General features: G+C 37.7%; 1 protein-coding gene across 17 annotated transcripts in view; it reads left to right on the forward strand.

Annotated features, from left to right (window-relative positions):
* enox2 (ecto-NOX disulfide-thiol exchanger 2) overlaps positions 1 to 17,739 on the forward strand; it is a 403,527-nt gene that overhangs the window by 262,715 nt on the left and 123,073 nt on the right. For all 17 annotated transcript variants that reach the window (XR_012389699.1, XR_012389696.1, XR_012389700.1 and 14 more), the window contains one exon: positions 10,208 to 10,339. Coding sequence is in view for 9 of the 17 variants with exons in the window: in XM_073921806.1 (XP_073777907.1) it covers positions 10,208 to 10,339 (132 nt within the window). In the remaining 8 variants the exon portion in view is untranslated. The remainder of the gene's footprint in view (positions 1 to 10,207; positions 10,340 to 17,739) is intronic.

Below are 17,739 nucleotides of genomic sequence, written 5' to 3' on the forward strand. Positions count from 1 at the left end.
TAGTAATGCAAACCACATTATAACAAGCTTTTTTTCCTTTTACGTTTCTGTTTAATGCAGAAAGCCGCTTATGGACAGCTCACAGGAGCCAGAGAAACTGAGCCAAGATTCAACAACGTCTGTTTTAACTTAACAGGCCCACTTTTGCTTTTGTAAAGCGATATTCAGATGGGGACAAAAACATTCTCACTATGCGTTTCTCTCATTTTTCTTTCTGGTTTTGCTCTTAAACACCATTGAAGGCTGGCAAAGGCCTGCAGTTGAAAAAGTAGATTTAGTTCTAACACCGCATGCTCCGTTATATCCTCGGTTTAGACAGCTGGTGACTCAAATGTCTGTTTGAGATGTGTATTATTGGTGTGCGCTGCTGGGCTTTTTTGATATTATAAACGCTTGAGAGGTTGTGCTATTTTGTGAATATAGTCACAGCTGAAGGGCATAGGTTTGATGTATCTTTAGTCGTGATATTATTAACAAAATAGTACAACCTTGAGTGCCTTTTCTCTGTGATGAAATGGTTAGCGTATAACATAATCATATTAAGAACACATTTTTTAAATACGTTTTAAAAGTTTTTCTAAATGTATTAGGTGTTTTCTTTGCATTAGAAATGTAATCTGTCAGTGTGTTAGTATGAGTAGCTGATGTTATAACACATTGTTGTTATACTTAGTATTTAAAGATAAATTTAAATCATAGTAGTGGATGTTAAACATTGAGACATTTACATCTGTGAACACACGTAGAGCTGTCCTTTTGAACTTTCAGACTCTATCGTAGAAGCAAAGTTTTGAAAAGCTTTTTATTTGCAAGATAAAACAAATAAAAACAAGAACAAAAAAAGTGGAAATAAAAAAAAAACATGGAAATAATTCAAAAGAAAAAATGTGGCTGCAGCCACTGTAGCTAATTTCCCCCACATAGTGTGAAACTTTTTTTTTTTTTTTTAATGACATTGTAAGAATTTGCACAAATTAGTTAATACATTGAATTGCTGCATTTGCATTAAGCTAATGTAATTTTATTTTTGGAGGTGATTGGCAGTTAGTTTATTTCTGAGAAGTATTTGAGTCCAGTCAGTTTGATGACAGACTGATCGCGTCCCATTTTTATTTATTTAATTTATTTTTTATAAAAATGTGGATGGAAACAACAAATACTGTAACACCGTAGTTACCCTAATAACCTAGTTAAAGGTGCAGTATGTAAGTTTGACACCCAGTAGTTGAACTAGTTATTGCACACCTGTTTTAAACCACATGCAAGCACCTTTAAACCAGTAGGCATCTTCATGTCATTTCCATGGTGTGATTTATGCAGGTGATATATGCAACAGTTTTAGCTTATGTTGTTTACGTGGCAGATGTTGCACTCTCTCTCTCTTTCTCCCTCTCATTAACACGCTTAAATACTTGTGCTTTATGACAATATAAAAGTTTTTTTGTTGTAGTATATGAGATTTTAGTTTTGGGACTCTGCTGAAGTCTGTTCCTGCTGTATATGAAAGCATCAGACGTCATTCGATGAGGTTTTTTAATGATGCGCAACTCGCATTGACAGGTGAAAGTCCGATCTACCTGCTTACACTGCAGATGTGAGGGCACAGATCCGATTGATATCGGATAAATTTCCACATATGAACAATACCTTATTGCCATACTACTGAAAGCATTAACAGATTGCTTATCTCAGTATATATATATATATATATATATATATATATATATATATATATATATATATATATATATATTAGGGGTGTAACGATTTATCGTTGTACGATTTATTGCGATGCAAAAATGTCTCGATATGCATCGTGGCGTTATGACGATTTGATTACGATATGACGTCCGTTTTCTCTTATCAGTTGAGCTGTTTGCACGTGAGCTACGTTCCACCTGCTGTCGCACGTGAGTTCAGATTGGAGCAGACCAAGATGAGTGGAGCTGAAATAGAGGATGGCCCATCCTCTCAAAATCAGACGTCTGGCAACATTTCGGCTTGCCATACGCGCGTGTCTGCTTCAGTGAACAGAATCTGCAGGCTGTGACTAATAAAGTAGTAAACAACATTCAGTTTGTGGAACAGAGTGATCGTTCAAAGTAGTAAACAACAGTAAACTGTTTACACAGTAAACTGTGTGAACAGCACTTAGCAGTGGAAATGAAACCGAAAACGTACACATTATTTAAACAATCATATCGCATTTTAGAGTTATGATTACGACGAGCATTAACCCTTTAAAGCTAAATTTGAGTACAGAGGTACACAAAAATGCACGTCAACATGATACACTTGAAAGCGCCGACACCAGCGACGCCGAAGAAATAGTAAACCTGCCTAAACTGCTGAAAAGAGCCACGACTGTCCTGTGTAATGATAAGACGGCCACCCTGTCACTCATCATGCCCAACATGAAGACAGCCATCCATAAAAACCTCTCAGACAGATACACATAAGTTCAGGATTATCTTATAGAACAGCTGATTACCTGGAAATGTGGATTTTTTTTGCACACACAAAAAACGCAAGTGACCAAGCAAAGCCTTAAGCTCTTACTGTTAAATTCAATTGAATAGAAAGCTTATTTTTTTACACCTTTACTTAAATTGTTCCTTAATTTTGTCTCTGTCATTTCAATAATATTTTTTAAGAAGTTTTTAAATAGTTTTATTTTCCAGAGACAGGCCTGTTTAATTTATTTTCTTAAAGAAGGTTCAGTTTAACAAGTTGAAACAAAAGAAATACATAAAAAATAGTTTACTTGGTAAAATTTGCATTTCAGTAAAATTTTCAATTTTTATTCCAAATATCGTGATACATATCGAATCGTGAACATTATATCGTGATACACATCGTATCGTGAGCTGAGTGTATCGTTACACCCCTAATATATATATATATATATATATATATATATATATATATATATATATATATATATATATATATATATATATATATAGCGAAAATAAAATAAAGTACACCTCCTACCTTACAGTGTATATAAAAAAGTAGTATGTGCTGAAGACAATACAGCATATAGCTTACATTTCTGTAAAAAAAAAAAAATCTAATGTCAATAAAATGTAATTTTGCAAACGTTAATTTGTCCAAATGTAAATGGAACCCTTTTCATAAATCAGTCAACTGATATAAACAGGCTATAAATTCATCGTGCATTTAAAATTTATTAAATTAATCTACATGTGAGTGTCAAGCTTAAAATAACCTTTAATTCAACTTTCAAAAAGTTGCTTCTACACTCTCAGAAAAACAAGAGTACAAAAGCTGTGACTGCGGTGGTAGATTTTCAATAGGTTCTAATTAAAAGAAGTCTTCAACTCTGCTTCTGGGGACCCACTGTCCGACCAAATGTATTTCCCATAGCACCTGCCTGTCTACTTTCGATTGATCCTAAAATGCTTAATTAGCTGCTTTCAGTGTGTTTGATCAGGGTCAGAGCTGAAATCTGCATAGTGGGACCCCTGGAGCAGGGTTGAAGTCCTTTGCCATAAAGGGTCCATATTTGATCTAACAGTTACTGTAGTTTTTTGTTTTTTTTGTCCTTTTGTGAATGTTGGCATATGTGTAATGTAATATCTGACATTAAGAACTGTCAAATCACTGTGCATCATTACGAGACGAGGACTGTCTAAACAGCTCTTAATTAGACATTTAATGTGATATTTTGATTTGATCTACGCTGCATAATTTAGCACAAAGCAATTGTTAAACTGCCAAGGACTGTGTTTATCAACACAAAATAAAAAGAAATATGTTTTAAAATACAAACGCGTCTGCATCTGTCTCATTTAAAAGCAAAGTGCAGGTTGCTTTTTCACTTTATAAGCAAGACTGAACCCTCTCTGGAGAGATTTTTCAAACCCGGAGAAGGTGGGCGAGCATTAGAATGAAGTCTTTGGGGAGACGCCACAAATGCAAACCTCATTATGCCAAACCATCACGATTTCAATCAGCTTCTTGGATCACCTTGAAAAGACAAGTTAAGCCGGCTAACAACAAATGATTGTTGCTTTAAACTCAAGTGTCATATGCCAAGCAGAAAACACCTCCGTTTGATCCCACAGATCACTTTTACAGGGTTTAGGCCTTGTAGATTGGAGACAGCCAGTCCTCAAGGAGATTTCCTTCAAAAACCGCTAGATATCAGGTGTTCCAGATTTAGACATCAAACATGCCGAGTGCCCTTCTGTGAGACGGTACGATGGCTATCAAGCGATAAACGTTACTTTCTCGTGGAATAAACACTTCACTGAGAGTGCTCACGAGTCTCAAGGGCCTTATTGAATGCAATTCTCATTCATACATCTATGGATTACCCATGTCTTAATGAAGGTTGGAGGAAGTACGATCACTTGAGTAATTACACTTTCAACACTTTCGATTTTTACTATTGAATGCAGCGGAACGAGTGCTTAATGTTTGAGCTTTTCATTTGATTTAAGTGATTTGTCGTCGAGTACTTGAGGGTTCAGGGTCGGAAATCAGTTTCTGGCTGCTGATTAGTCAATAAGTGTTGCAGTCGAGGTAAATACACACAAATGCAGCACATTCAGTGTGTTCATACACATTATGTATATTTGATTGAAAATGTCATTCTTTTTCAAATATTTCCAAAGGGCTGTTAAATGGAGAACTTTTTTAAACATGTTTAAACCTACAGTATTTAAGTGCAGTTTAGAGATTTAAAGGTCTAAAGCATAAAAATACCATAATATGTTTGCAGATATTTAAGAAACATGATAAGTGAGCATACTTGTTTTTCTGAAAGACAATGCTGAAATCAGATATTCTGCTTTGAAAATGTGCAATACGTGCTGGAATGGCTGTCTTTGTTTTGGTCCATTTAACCCCCCCAATGCCAGTTTATCCAATTATATATCCTGGTTGCCTTTGTGGAAAACAATGTATTTTAATTATTCAGCCAGGAAGGCTTTCAAATTTAAAATTCTTGTAATAAACTAAATTTTTCTGTTATTGTACAGACTTATTTCTCATATAATTTCTTATACATTATACTATTTCAAACAACTAAATGTCACTAAAAGTGTGATTTTGTTCAAATGTCTCTTTAAGAGTTGATTTTTTAACATTAAAAGTGGACAGAGCAGAGATCAACATCCCATAATGCAATTCACAACCATAAATAAACAGAAAAAAACTGCAAATATTAAAAGGCACATGACCATGTGCTTGATGCTTGAGCTACAGTATATATTTGTCTGACCAATGTTGTTTTGGACCCCGCTGCCTTTTAGGATTCATGTATGTTGCTTCAAAGAACAAATAATAGCATAAGTGAATACACAACAGCCTTCTATGTATACCTTATGAAGTCTATTTTTTCATTTCTCAGTAAGCTATTCTTTTATGAAAAACAAAATTCTACAGGTCAAACAGGTCAGGAAGAATAGATGTGGTTGTCAATGTATGTGTATGTAAACTTTCCATGAATTTCTTCATGACCCTCAGCTTCCTGTTAAAGTTGTCCCAGTTGCCAGTAATTGTCCGTCTAGCGGTTAAGACCTTGTAGATCGTAAAATAAATTTCTCTGAGTTTTCTTGGCCTTCTGAGGGAGCTTTGGGCAGTGAGCCATGGACAGCTTTATTGAGAAAGTTTTGTGACCACACAGTGGCATGTGCGTTTGTGTGTGTGTGTGTGTGTGTGTGTGTGTGTGTGTGTGTGTGTGTGTGTGTGTGTGTGTGTGTGTGTGTGTGTGTGTGTGTGTGTGTGTGTGTGTGTGTGTGTGTGTGTGTGTGTGTGGAGGGGGGGGCGTGCGCGCGAGCATGACAGAGCTATAGATGATAAAAAAAAAACAGGCCTATGGGGGACACGTTCCCCATCCATCCCCTGTGACTTTCAGACAGCCTCTTTTTTTCTAATTGCTCCCTCTCTCAGAAGTTTTACAAAGGTGACTTAGCGACCCAAAGGACATTTAAACCTAAAGAGATGAGATGAGTCCCCCGGGAAGTCACTTCCTTTTAAAGTGGGTTTGTAGGGTTAGGACAATCGACTACAGTGAGTACATACTATAAACAAACATTCACGTTGAGGATGATAACAATTAAGGTATTTTAACAATCATTCTGACTTTTCCAAACCAAAAATGTAATAATAATAATAATAATAATATTAATAAGCAGAGTGCTTGAGGAATACATTATATCATCATGCTGTTGTATGAATGCTAATTCACAGTTGTTAATGTTACAGTTATCATTCTTGACATTAACTTTAAGTGGCCGTTTCCAAAAGCGTTGAATTGCTGTTTATTGACTCTCTCAGGCCATGTTGATTTATTTTTAAAATACAAGTCAATAGCTACGTTTCCATCCACCTGTGTGCATTTTGGATATGCGCATAAAAATTGGTTGATGAAAACGGCAAGTTGCGCATAAATGTAGCAAATAATATTTTTTATGCGCATAACTGAGTAGGATAAACTATTTATTCGATAAAAAAAGATGTGCATAAGCGTTGATGGAAACACTATTTGAACACATTTCAGTATGCCCATTAAAAAAGGTCATGTGATTTTGTTATAGGAGATCACAGGATGATAAAAATGCTTGTGAATGGACAAATCAGCAGGCTGACACACTGTAAAACATCTGAAAAGTTGTTTTGGTCATTCTAAATTGCCTTAACCTTTCAGTATTAGTATTATTATATAATTAATTACCTTCATAATCAAGAGCTTCTGTGCTCTGCGTCTCACTTCTTCAGCCGCCACTGCGCATTCATTGTGTGTCGACATCATCTTCTGAGACGCAAGTAATATATTAAATAAAAAAAAGATTCACGCAGCTTCTCTTACCACAGCAAATTCAGTTTTTACTTTTGATATTTGGCGGCAGTTAATCAGGAAGTGACGATTTTATTGTCTTTGACTCGTTGGATGGAAACTATTTATTCGCATGTATTTTATGCAATTATCCAGTGTTGCACACAACGTTAATTCACAGTTTTGGATAGAAACATAGCTACTGACTACTGCCACTTAATTAACCCCTTCTAGCGGATGCCACTTTTGCCGCAACCCATTGCTGGGAAACACCCATACACTCTCACATTTACACATGCACTCATACAATTCACTTGCACCAGATGTGTCCCCCACAGAGGAAACCTAAGCGAACACGGGGACAACATGCAAACTCCAAAAAAAAAAAAAGCCAACTGGCCCAGCTGGGACTCGAACTAGTGAATTTCTTGCAGTGAGGCGACAGTGCTAACCACTGAGTCACCGTGCCTGCCATTCCACATTCCTTTTTTGTATAATTTCATTTTTAAAAATAAATAAACTTCATATTAGGTTTTTCATGAGTTTGTTCAATAGGTTTTACTTTTTGAATTTGCTGAAGCATCAGTCTTGTTTACCTCTCTATTCCGACAAGACAAATGGCCTCATCAGCTTTGGCAGAAGAGGCAGTTAGTCCAGCAAACATCCTGTGCTGTAATCATTTGAGTTATTGAGTAATCTTTCAAGTGATCTTAAGAATGCCTTTTTTTGGTTTGCCAGTGAAAGAGCCTTTAATCAGTTCCAGTTCCTGACCAAACAAACTTCAGATCCTCAGCTTGAATACAAAACTTGTGTATTTTCATCAGAAAGTGAAATAGGGAGTCTATTGAGGCATTGCATTAGCCAAATCTTAAATACTAACATAATGTGATGCTTTGATAGCAGCGTTTACATTGGGTAGGGCTTTTGCAATGTTCCTCAAGCCTACTGATTGGGGTGTGTGAGTGGTGCAGACTGAAAATGGAGCAGGTAGAAAATTTGTGCGTGTGTGTGTTTTTATTATTTGTTTGTTTTTTTGAGTAGGAGTATTGTTTTGGAAAGAATGTTTTAAGTCTGTTATATTTTTAACGGTCATCATATTATTGAATCCTTGAAGGTTTTTAATATAAATTTATATTTTTTGTTTAAGTATGAACATTTATATACATTTATGAATGTATTTTATCATCTTTGCATCAAATTATATATATGTATATATATATATATATATATATATATATATATATATATGAAAAATACATTACCGCTTATGCAAGTTGTTTCTAATGCAGTGTCTATGGGGCTGAGAGTAAATTTGAGATTATTCGTTTTTTTATTTTTCTGAAAGACTTGATAACACTATCAAGGATGTTCTTGTATTATTTCAGCAAACAGGATTGTAATCAAATTATTTGTTGTACTTTCTGATTCACTAGACTCTACATTTTCCAATTATGACGACTTCCGCTACTGAGAAACCCGAAAATGTGAAAAGGGTCTATAAAATTGAGATGACAGTTTGGGATCAGTAAGATTACTGTTTTTTTATCAAATACATGCAGCCTTAATGTAAATAATACACATATTTTGTTACTTAAATGTCACATTACCTTCAGAGAACAGTGAACATGCAAAAATATTGTTAAATTATTGAAATACTACCTTTTCAGGGGCTCATAAAAAACATGAAAATGACATTTCACTAAACAAAATTGATGGTATTTTAAAAATGCTTTCAATAACATAAAAATGGTTCCCTTCCCCAACTTTTAAATGATGGTGTACAAAGTTTGAGAGCAAAGTTTCTGTAGCCATTGAGTGGAGAGTGATTGAGGAGCGGAAAATGGAAAATCCGGTGTGGATTTGGAACGAAGACTTCTTTCAACAAGAAGGGAAATTGCCTGTCTCTTCAGTCCACTCACACCACTGCCACTGATACAGATGATTAAACAACTGTTTTCACTTGAAACCTTGGACCTCTGCGGTCTGTTTGGATGAATGAGAGGAAGACTGCTGTAAAGAAGACATCTGAGAGATGGACTTTGAACAGTGTCCTCCAGCACCCGGCAAAAGATCAACTAGACACTCTTCCCTCAGCATCGAGGAATGATTTCTGCTATTTCCTGCTGATTCCCATTTGATTCGTTTCTTAGTCAATACAGTGCAAATTAGAAACTCAGACTTTAATGAAATGGCAGACCTTCAATGTTTAAAGTTAGCTCTGTATGTAGTTCCTGTTCCCACTGTTTAATACGTGGGTTTATTATAGCTGATATTACCTGGGTTCACTATTTTATCTTTGAGTGTTTTGCAAAAGTGTAAAGAGGTGAAAAAAATAGAAATTAATTATCAGCAACAAAGGCGCACATGGATCCATGTTGGCGCTGTATGTTGCCATAGAGACTATTCATTTCAGAGTCCGAGTACGTGCACAGCTAAGAGCAGAAGCTTAGTTGTTGACGTATAATTATGCTAATTTAGACATGACATGACGTTATTTAAATGTTAAAAGATACCGTAAACCCTTGAGAGGTAATTTATCTTGAGATGGGGAAGCAAAGCATGAAGTCACACTGGTCATTTGTTTTCTGTTCTAAATAAATGTGCTTTTTAGATGTTTTGACCAAAGGCCTCTTTTGATATCCCCCCGGAGAAGCTAAAAAGTCATTATCACTGCTGTTTGCCATTAACTCTGTATTATGATACCCAGACCGACCACTAAACACGATGACATTTTCTCAATAGTTCGTAGAAATGATCTCCTCCATGACTGCCGCCTACTCCGTGCAGGAGCCACATGGTTTCTCGCACGCACTTTAAGCCCAGTAGTCACACTTCAGATATGAGAACTTTCTTAACTCTATTTCTCGGTTTATAGCCTTCATTCTTTTGGTGGGCGATACTGAAGTTTATCAGACCTCTGGCAGCATGATAAGTTTTATGAAAGCGGCGGCCTGTTTTCTGTGAAGTGATGATGCGCTAAAGCACATTGGCACCTCTGCGGTGGTAATAGTACACAATTTAGTTTTCAGAAGTTTGGTTCCCAATTTACCATAATAAAATATGTTTTATGTGTTAAGCCGAGAAACTTCTCTCCCCTTTTAACTCGAACTTCTCAATTCATCAAGTTCCAGTCCTTGGCTCAGGCTTTTTATGCTTATATAATACATAAAAATACAAGTAGATTTATTTAACCCTTATTGTTTTCTATGCATAATTTACTATACTATTGAAATATTTCATAAAACTGGAGTTATTTGTGACACAAACTGTGAATGTGCTCAGTTTTGCAGATTCAGACATGTTCCGCTTTATTAATATTGATGTCTTCATATTTGTACTTTTGGGTTGTCAGATATAAATCCTTAAATGTTTCAATATCTCTCTCTCTCTCTCTTTCAGAGGGACTTCGGAATATTGGGATGGACTCCAACTCTTTAGCGATGCCCATTTCAGATCCTAATGCTTGGGCTACTGCCATGAATAACCTCGGAATGGCCCCCATGAGCATGACTGGCCAACCTATCATGTCAGGTAAGCTATGAGTTATATGAGCTATAAGAACTTTTATTATGTTTTTTTTCTAAGCCTCAAACCAATTCAAAGTCTAGTTTAGAGTTGTAACCTTGTGCATATGGCTACTGAACTTTTAAATGTTAAAAAATTATTTACTTGTAGCAGCCTATTTCTACATTTTTTCTTTATCATTTAAAATTTTTATGCTTTGCTACTGTCCTTTAAATCACTAGGTTTCACTCATATTTTTATCTATTAGAATGTAAATGGGCAACTGGGGTGGTGGTTCCCACTCTTAAGATGGAGGGCCGAAGGGTGTGCTCCAACTATAGGGGGATCACACTCCTCAGCCTCTTTGGGATAGTCTGTGCAAGGGTACTTGAGAGAAAGATCCGGCTGATGTTGGAACCTAGGATCCAGGTTTGAACAATGCGTTTTTTGTTCAGGTCGCGGGACACTGCTAGCTTTATACCCTCACTAGGGTGCTTGAGGTTTCATGGGAGTATGCCCAACCAGTTTTGTGGACTTGGAGAAGGCATTCGACCATGTCCCTTGTGATATTCTGTGGATGGTGCTCCGGGAGAATGGGGTCAGAGGCGCTCTTTTAAGGGCTGTTTTGTCCATGTATGTAGAAGTTTGGTTAGCATTGCCGGCTGTAAGTAAGACTGGTTTCCAGTGCATGTTGGACTCCGGCAGAGCTGCCATTTGTCACAAATTCTGTTCATAATTTTTATGGACAGAATTTCAAAGCGCAGCCTTGGGCTGCAGAGGATCCACAGGATTTCATCTTTGTTATTTGCAAATGAGTTGTCCTGTAAGCTTCATCGAACATGGACCTTCAACATGCACTGGGGCGGTTTGCTGTCAAGTGTGATGTGGCTGGGATAAGAATCAGCACCTCCTAGTCCATGGCCATGGTGCTCCAGTGGAAACGATGGTTTTCCATCTCCAGGTTGGAGGAAAGTCCTTACCCCAGGTGGAGGAGTTCAAGTATCTTGGATTTTCGTTCACGAGTGAGGGAAGGATGGAGCGTGAGATTGACTGGTGGATTGGTGCAGCGGCAGCAGTAATGCGATCAATGTAGCAGTCCGTTGTGGTAAAGAATGAGCTGAGCCGAAAGGCAAAGCTCTCGATTTACCAGTCAGTCTACGTTCTTACTCCCACTCTTCCTGTCACTCGGAAGGACCTTGGAGTAGAGCTGCTGCTCCTACACATTGAGAGAAGTCAGCTGAGGTGGCACGGGCATCTGTTTTGAATGCCTCCTGAACACCTACCTAGGGAGGGGTTCCAGGCATGTCCCACCAGGACGAGCTTCGGGGAAGACGCAGGACAAGCTGCAGGGACGATGTCTCTCGGCTGGCCTGAGAACGCCTCGGGATCCCTCCAGAGGAGCTGAAGGAAGTGTCTAGGGAGAGGGAAGTTTGAGGTTCTATCCTGTGACTGCTGCCCCCGTGACCCGGCCCTGGAAAAGCGGATGAAAATGAATGAATGAATGTTTCATTATTTCACCCATATTGTATAGCATTTTCCTAAAGATCATTTAAATGTTAAAGTAGCCATTTGCCATTACATGTAATATCATTTTAATATTGGTTTGAAAAGCATTTATTTTTATTTCATATTCATTTATTGTTTTCAGTAATATTGTCTTTAGATTTATTTCAATAAACAATAAACATTTGATTAAATGTTTTATTTGTAGTTACCAACACTGACTTACACAGCAATGGAAACTGCAGAGTTGATTTAAATCCATTAATAATTTTGTTTTAGTCTTTCATTTTGATTACATGAATTTCAGATCTATGAGTTTCCATAATCATCATATTAAAGCAGATCTATGATCCAGCTCATATTATATTAGAATCAGACAAAACTCTTCCTTTCTTAAGTGACGTCTTATTACACAAAATAAGCAGTATTGACCAGACTTCTAGTTAAAGATTTAAAATGATGTATATTTGCTAGCTTGCCTCCCACTGCTGCAGTATTAACCAGAGAGCGAGCCTGATACATCCTGTGGGCCAGAAGCAGAGCGCTCGACTGAGTCAGCAAGAGTGTGAAAGTACCAGTGTGAAAACTTCAAACACATTCCCACAGTGCCGTCAGAGTGGCCAATTAGTTTCAGGGCTTTTTCATCTCATTGGATAGTCAGCAGCACAATGCTGTGTGATGCTGCGTTTTGCCAGCTGGATGGAGACACTGAACATCTCAGCTGGTGCGCATGAGTCACTTAAACCTACACATCCAGCAATCATTTCACAATTGATTTCTCTTTTGCACTGCATCGTTTATTAGTTGCAATGCAGAAGGTGAGGAGTCCAACAATACCATTGAAGCGTCTGTTTAATTTCAGAGATATTCGAATGAAAGATTGATGGATTCTCATTCCAGCGAAATGAAAACACTGCAGGGTCATCCGAGAGGCAGCAAACATCTCATTTTTGTTCTTTCTTCATTATAATTCAAAATGATGGGCTGTGTTTATCAGTAAACACCAGTTGCTGTTTATACAGGCTCATATCTCCTCTGGTTTTTCATATCAATTCTCTGTAGAGTTTCGTAAATCACCTCCTTCATCTTATATAAAGTCAGATTTGGTCAGATATATATGTGCTGGTGTATCCTGCTATAGATGCATGTTTCAAGAGAAGTGGGCCGCAGGGATGCTCCAGCCTCATACACTATTTCCCTATCAAATTTCATTTGTGGTGTTTACCTCGAACGTCTCGGGCAGCCATTTGTGAGATCGCCGCTCAAGAGCAAGTTATGGAGTTTGCCTAGCGGTTTATAGACTGACATTGGAAGGAGAGAAATGCTGATGGCGGTTTTATGTCAGGAAGACTATGGAGCCTTGATCTGTGAGCCATGCAATGAGCTGGAATGAAACGGCTTTTAGTGCTGTTAATGTGTCCTGGCTCCCAGGAGCTCGTTCTGCCAGTACTGTGGGTCTTTTATTCTAATCAGTCCGGCCGCGGGGAATTCTGGGAGCCTTTCTGCCTCCTCTCCCCATCCTGCCTGGCGGAGAGTCGAAGAATACAGATGAAGGCCTTGAATCAGGGCGTCACAGCGGGTCATTTCTGCCACATATGCGTAGAGATATTTCTCGACTGCTCTCGCTCCGTTTTGGTTGCTTTGATTTCTGTCATTGATTCCTAGGGCTGCTTAGTAGGAAATCATATGCTGTACACAGCCTTTAGATTTTTTGCTGATCTTTTTTTTCCTTGCTAAGGTGAGAAGCCGTGCCTGTATGATGTTATCATGACCTGCTATGTTCAGTGGGCATTGGCGCTGGTTGTATTTTGATTGGAGGTAGAGAGAAGAGACAGTACTGTCTGCCTCGAGTTTTACCTCATTAATCAAACAGAGGGAGCAGCTGTTGCCTCCAACATCTTAACAGTGTCCAAAACTAAAACCCTCCGCTAACTACACACCATTCCTGTACATTGCTGCCTCAGCAAGTTGTGTGGAGTCATACATTTGTGAATATGACACTTGAGTACTCCATTCAGCCAAGCCTCTAATCAATCCCTCCTCCATTACACACAGCTGATGCTGTAATCAGAGAGAAAGTGTGTCTCCTTTTATAATCCAAAGCGCTAATATATGGGCTACATACTGTACACATTGTAGTCAATGGGTATATCTTGATTCATTAGTCTTACCAGATCTTCTCAGTAAATTAAAACAAGCCCATATTAAACTTAAATACAAAACATTACAAATGATAATCACAAAAAGAAGCATGGGAAAGTATCACAATCTGCATCTGCCTACTTTATTAACTCTATAAGCTGGACCTCTAAAGTACAAGACTTCGCAAAAGCATTGCTTAAAATAATTGGACTTTTTCATGAGCTTGATCTGTAGGTGCGTCTCAAATCACGTACTTATGCACTACTCTACGCAATTTTCTAGTGTAAGAATAGTGTAAGTTGTGCGTTTACACGGAAAAATCTAAAAAGATTAAGTGCACTTACAATACCCGGATGATACACTTATTCAATCGGTAAAATGAAGTGTGGAATGATGGACACTTCACGCACTCAACGACTGCTGCTTTGCTCACATAGCGGAAGGGATGGAGCTTTCGGGTGCTCAAATTACTTTATTTATTTTGGATTGTAAAAGCAAAATTCTCCTACGAGAGTGGTTTTAGTGCCTCCTGAATGGCAATACTAGTTTGGTCATTTATTTCACTAATTTGTGAACTGAAAAACGTCATCTGGAAAACGGTTTAAATTTCCACTTAGAAAAAAACATTTTAGTGTTCAATTTGGAATGACACTACGTTCATATGCTATGCTGTTTAATGTGTAATTGCATAAGTACATAGTGCCAAAGTGCATAGTGTATAGTGTGCCATTTGTAACACAGCTTATGAATCATATGTAAATAAGTTACTTTGATTTGGCTGTGATTGTTGACATCTGTGTTTTTCAACAGATTGTTTGATTTAACAATTCAATTACCCATTTATGAAAAGAGTACACTGCTTTCTTCCTGAAATTTTCAAAGTTGGTCGCTTGTTGATTTGCGGCTGCGAGTTGCTCGTTCTATGAATGCATACCTGTCAACCCTCTCGTTTTTCCCGAGATTCTCCCATATTTTACATTTCTATCTCGCTATCATCCCATAAAGATATTTTCTAATATTTTTCTAGTATTTTCAACCTTTCTCTGAAGGGTGGCAATAAACATTAAAGAGCCTATCCTCCCTATACACAACCCAAACTGCCAAACCACCAGGGGCACCTCTTGCTCTAAAAGGTGAGTCTGTTCTAAGCTTTTGCTTTATTAAGGCAAGAAACACTTTGAAATAAATATAAGAATGGCGGGATTCCCTTTCCTGTTCATTACAGGTGTCGTCGCCCTCTCCTATGCAATCCTCAAAACAGTTATGAAGCAGTGCGTGACTGTCAGCTGACGTGCTCCACAGTGATAAATAGACTCTGTTTCCCAAACGGATTCTGTACACGTGATTGGAAGCAAAGTGAAAGTCTTGGATTTGGGTGTGTGTTTGAACAGACATACACATAATTAATAATAATAATAATAACATCTAAATATGTTGATATTGGTGGTTTTTTATTTTTTCAAACACAACCAATTTTGTCCTAAATGTGCATTAAAAAGTTAGGAAAGCAATCGAATGCGTTCATTTTAACGTTAGATGTGTGTTTTTTTACAGGGACTCAGATTCAGTCGTTGCTCTTTAATCAGAATGTGTAAGTTATACAGTGAAGAAAACATTTAATAAGATTTGATAACTTGATGCTGTTTCTTTATAATAGCTATTCATTTTAATTGGCTAAACTGTTTGCGTATTGATTTGCTGCTAATGTATACTATTTATGTTTTCTTTTGTAAATATTAATAATAAAACATATTTCTGACAGTTTAACTGTTTATTTACAATGAAACAGCTCCAGATTAACATATTTAGTAATTATGGGATTTTTTTGGGAGAGGGGTATCCCTTATTAAGGTGGGCGTAACCCTTGATTTTTACATCCAAATTTTGACAGGTATGTGAATTAGGCTTAAGAATATTTGACACAAAACATCAGGCTACATGATGTATGCATCAACTAAGTCTAATTGCATTTACAAATGGCCTAGTAAACAATGTTGGTTGATAAATATCACCTCATAATCAAAAATTCATTTGTGCCACTGAAACTGATGGTACAAGCACACAAAAACAAACACTAAGCACAATACCTTATTGGAATAATCAGCAATTGTTTTGTTTTGATTATTATTTTTAGTTTTTGCTTTATATCGCACACCCCTAGTGAATATTCAGTGTATCACTGAGGCCCTTGTAACTACAGTGTATTCTGGACTAGTACACTGTACTGTGTGTTTTTACTTGGCTTCGGTCTGGCTTGCACTTCACTGTGATTAATTATTCACAATCTCTGACCTGCTGTTCTTGAGCGGAGGAATAGCAGCTTCAATCCACTCATGCCAGCTCATGGCACCATTTCCAGCTACATGGAGTAGGAACGAGGCATTGAAGATGATCATTCTCCAAAATGGCTGGGCCGTTGTATACGTTTTTAAGGTGGTATTATACCACTTGGGTATGACATGGCATCTCTTCCACTGGTGTTTACTATCTGTTCACAGTTATGTAGCATGCAAACTCTCATTCCTTAGCCTAGCTCTCGCTTCCCTATAGCATTTGTATACAAATGTCTTTGTAAACATCTTCATCCATGTCTGCTGCTATTCCAAGAGTTTATTGCTTAGCTTCTCTCTCTCTCTCTCTCTCTCTCTCTCTCTCTCTCTCTCTCTCTCTCTCTCTCTCTCTCTCTCTCTCTCTCTCTCTCTCTCTCTCTCTCTCTCTCTCTCTCTCTCTCTCTCTCTCTCTCTCTCTCTCTCTCTCTCTCTGCCCCCTATAGCAGTTTTCTCAGCTACTGTTGTTGAGCAGATCTCGCCTCATGTGGACCTCTGGGCTGATTCAAGTGCGGCCGCTCTTGACTCTTCATTCATCTGTATAAATAAGACTTCTCTGAATGCATCAAAGAGATACGTGTTATTGCTCTTTGGGGGGGTCCACAGGCTTTAACCGCAGCATATTTTTATTCCGCTCCGTATTTCCACCCTCCTTAGGCAGGGAGTGCGGTTCTGCTCTGTGATACATTATACTCGCGCAGCTCCACAGGATTCATGGGGAGCTCGTATTATGATCAATATCATCAGGAAAGGCAGCTAATTGGTACAGTCTCCAGCTGAGCTCTGGCTCTTTTATGACCATGATTTAAAGACACATTTACATTTTTTACACTACAGAGCAGACACAGCTATTTACAAAGTCATAGCTATCCATCTATAGGCCTATCTGTCTGTCTGTCTTTCTGTCTGTCTTTCTGTCTGTCTGTCTGTCTGTCTGTCAATACCAAAGTGTAACAGTTAGCCTAGCACATGTTAACAATGTTACTTTATGCTAGCAACTTAAATATGTGTTTGGCTGTCCTTCTCTCTGTCTGTCTGTCTGTTTGTTTCTAGCAAAGTGGAACAGCTTACCTAGCACATGCTAACAACATGTTACATTATGCTAGCAACTAAGTCTGTCTGTTTGTCCCTACCAGTGTAACAGCTAGCTTAGCACATGCTAACAGCATTACATTAGACTAATAAAAATATATTTGGCTCTCACTACCAAAGTGTTACAGATAGCCTAGCACATGCTAACAACATGTTACATTATGCTAGCTACTCGTTAAAGATTTGTCTTTCTGTTTGTCACTGCAAAAGTACAATAGCTAGCTTAGCACATGCTAATAACATTATATTATACTAGTAAAAATATGTCTCTCACTACCAATGTGTAACAGCTAGCCAAACACATGCTAACAACATGTTATATTATGCTAGCAACTGCCTAAAGATTTGTCTGTCTGTTTGTCA

This window comes from Danio rerio, chromosome 14 (genome assembly GCF_049306965.1).
Source record: "Danio rerio strain Tuebingen ecotype United States chromosome 14, GRCz12tu, whole genome shotgun sequence".
NCBI lineage: Eukaryota > Metazoa > Chordata > Actinopteri > Cypriniformes > Danionidae > Danio > Danio rerio.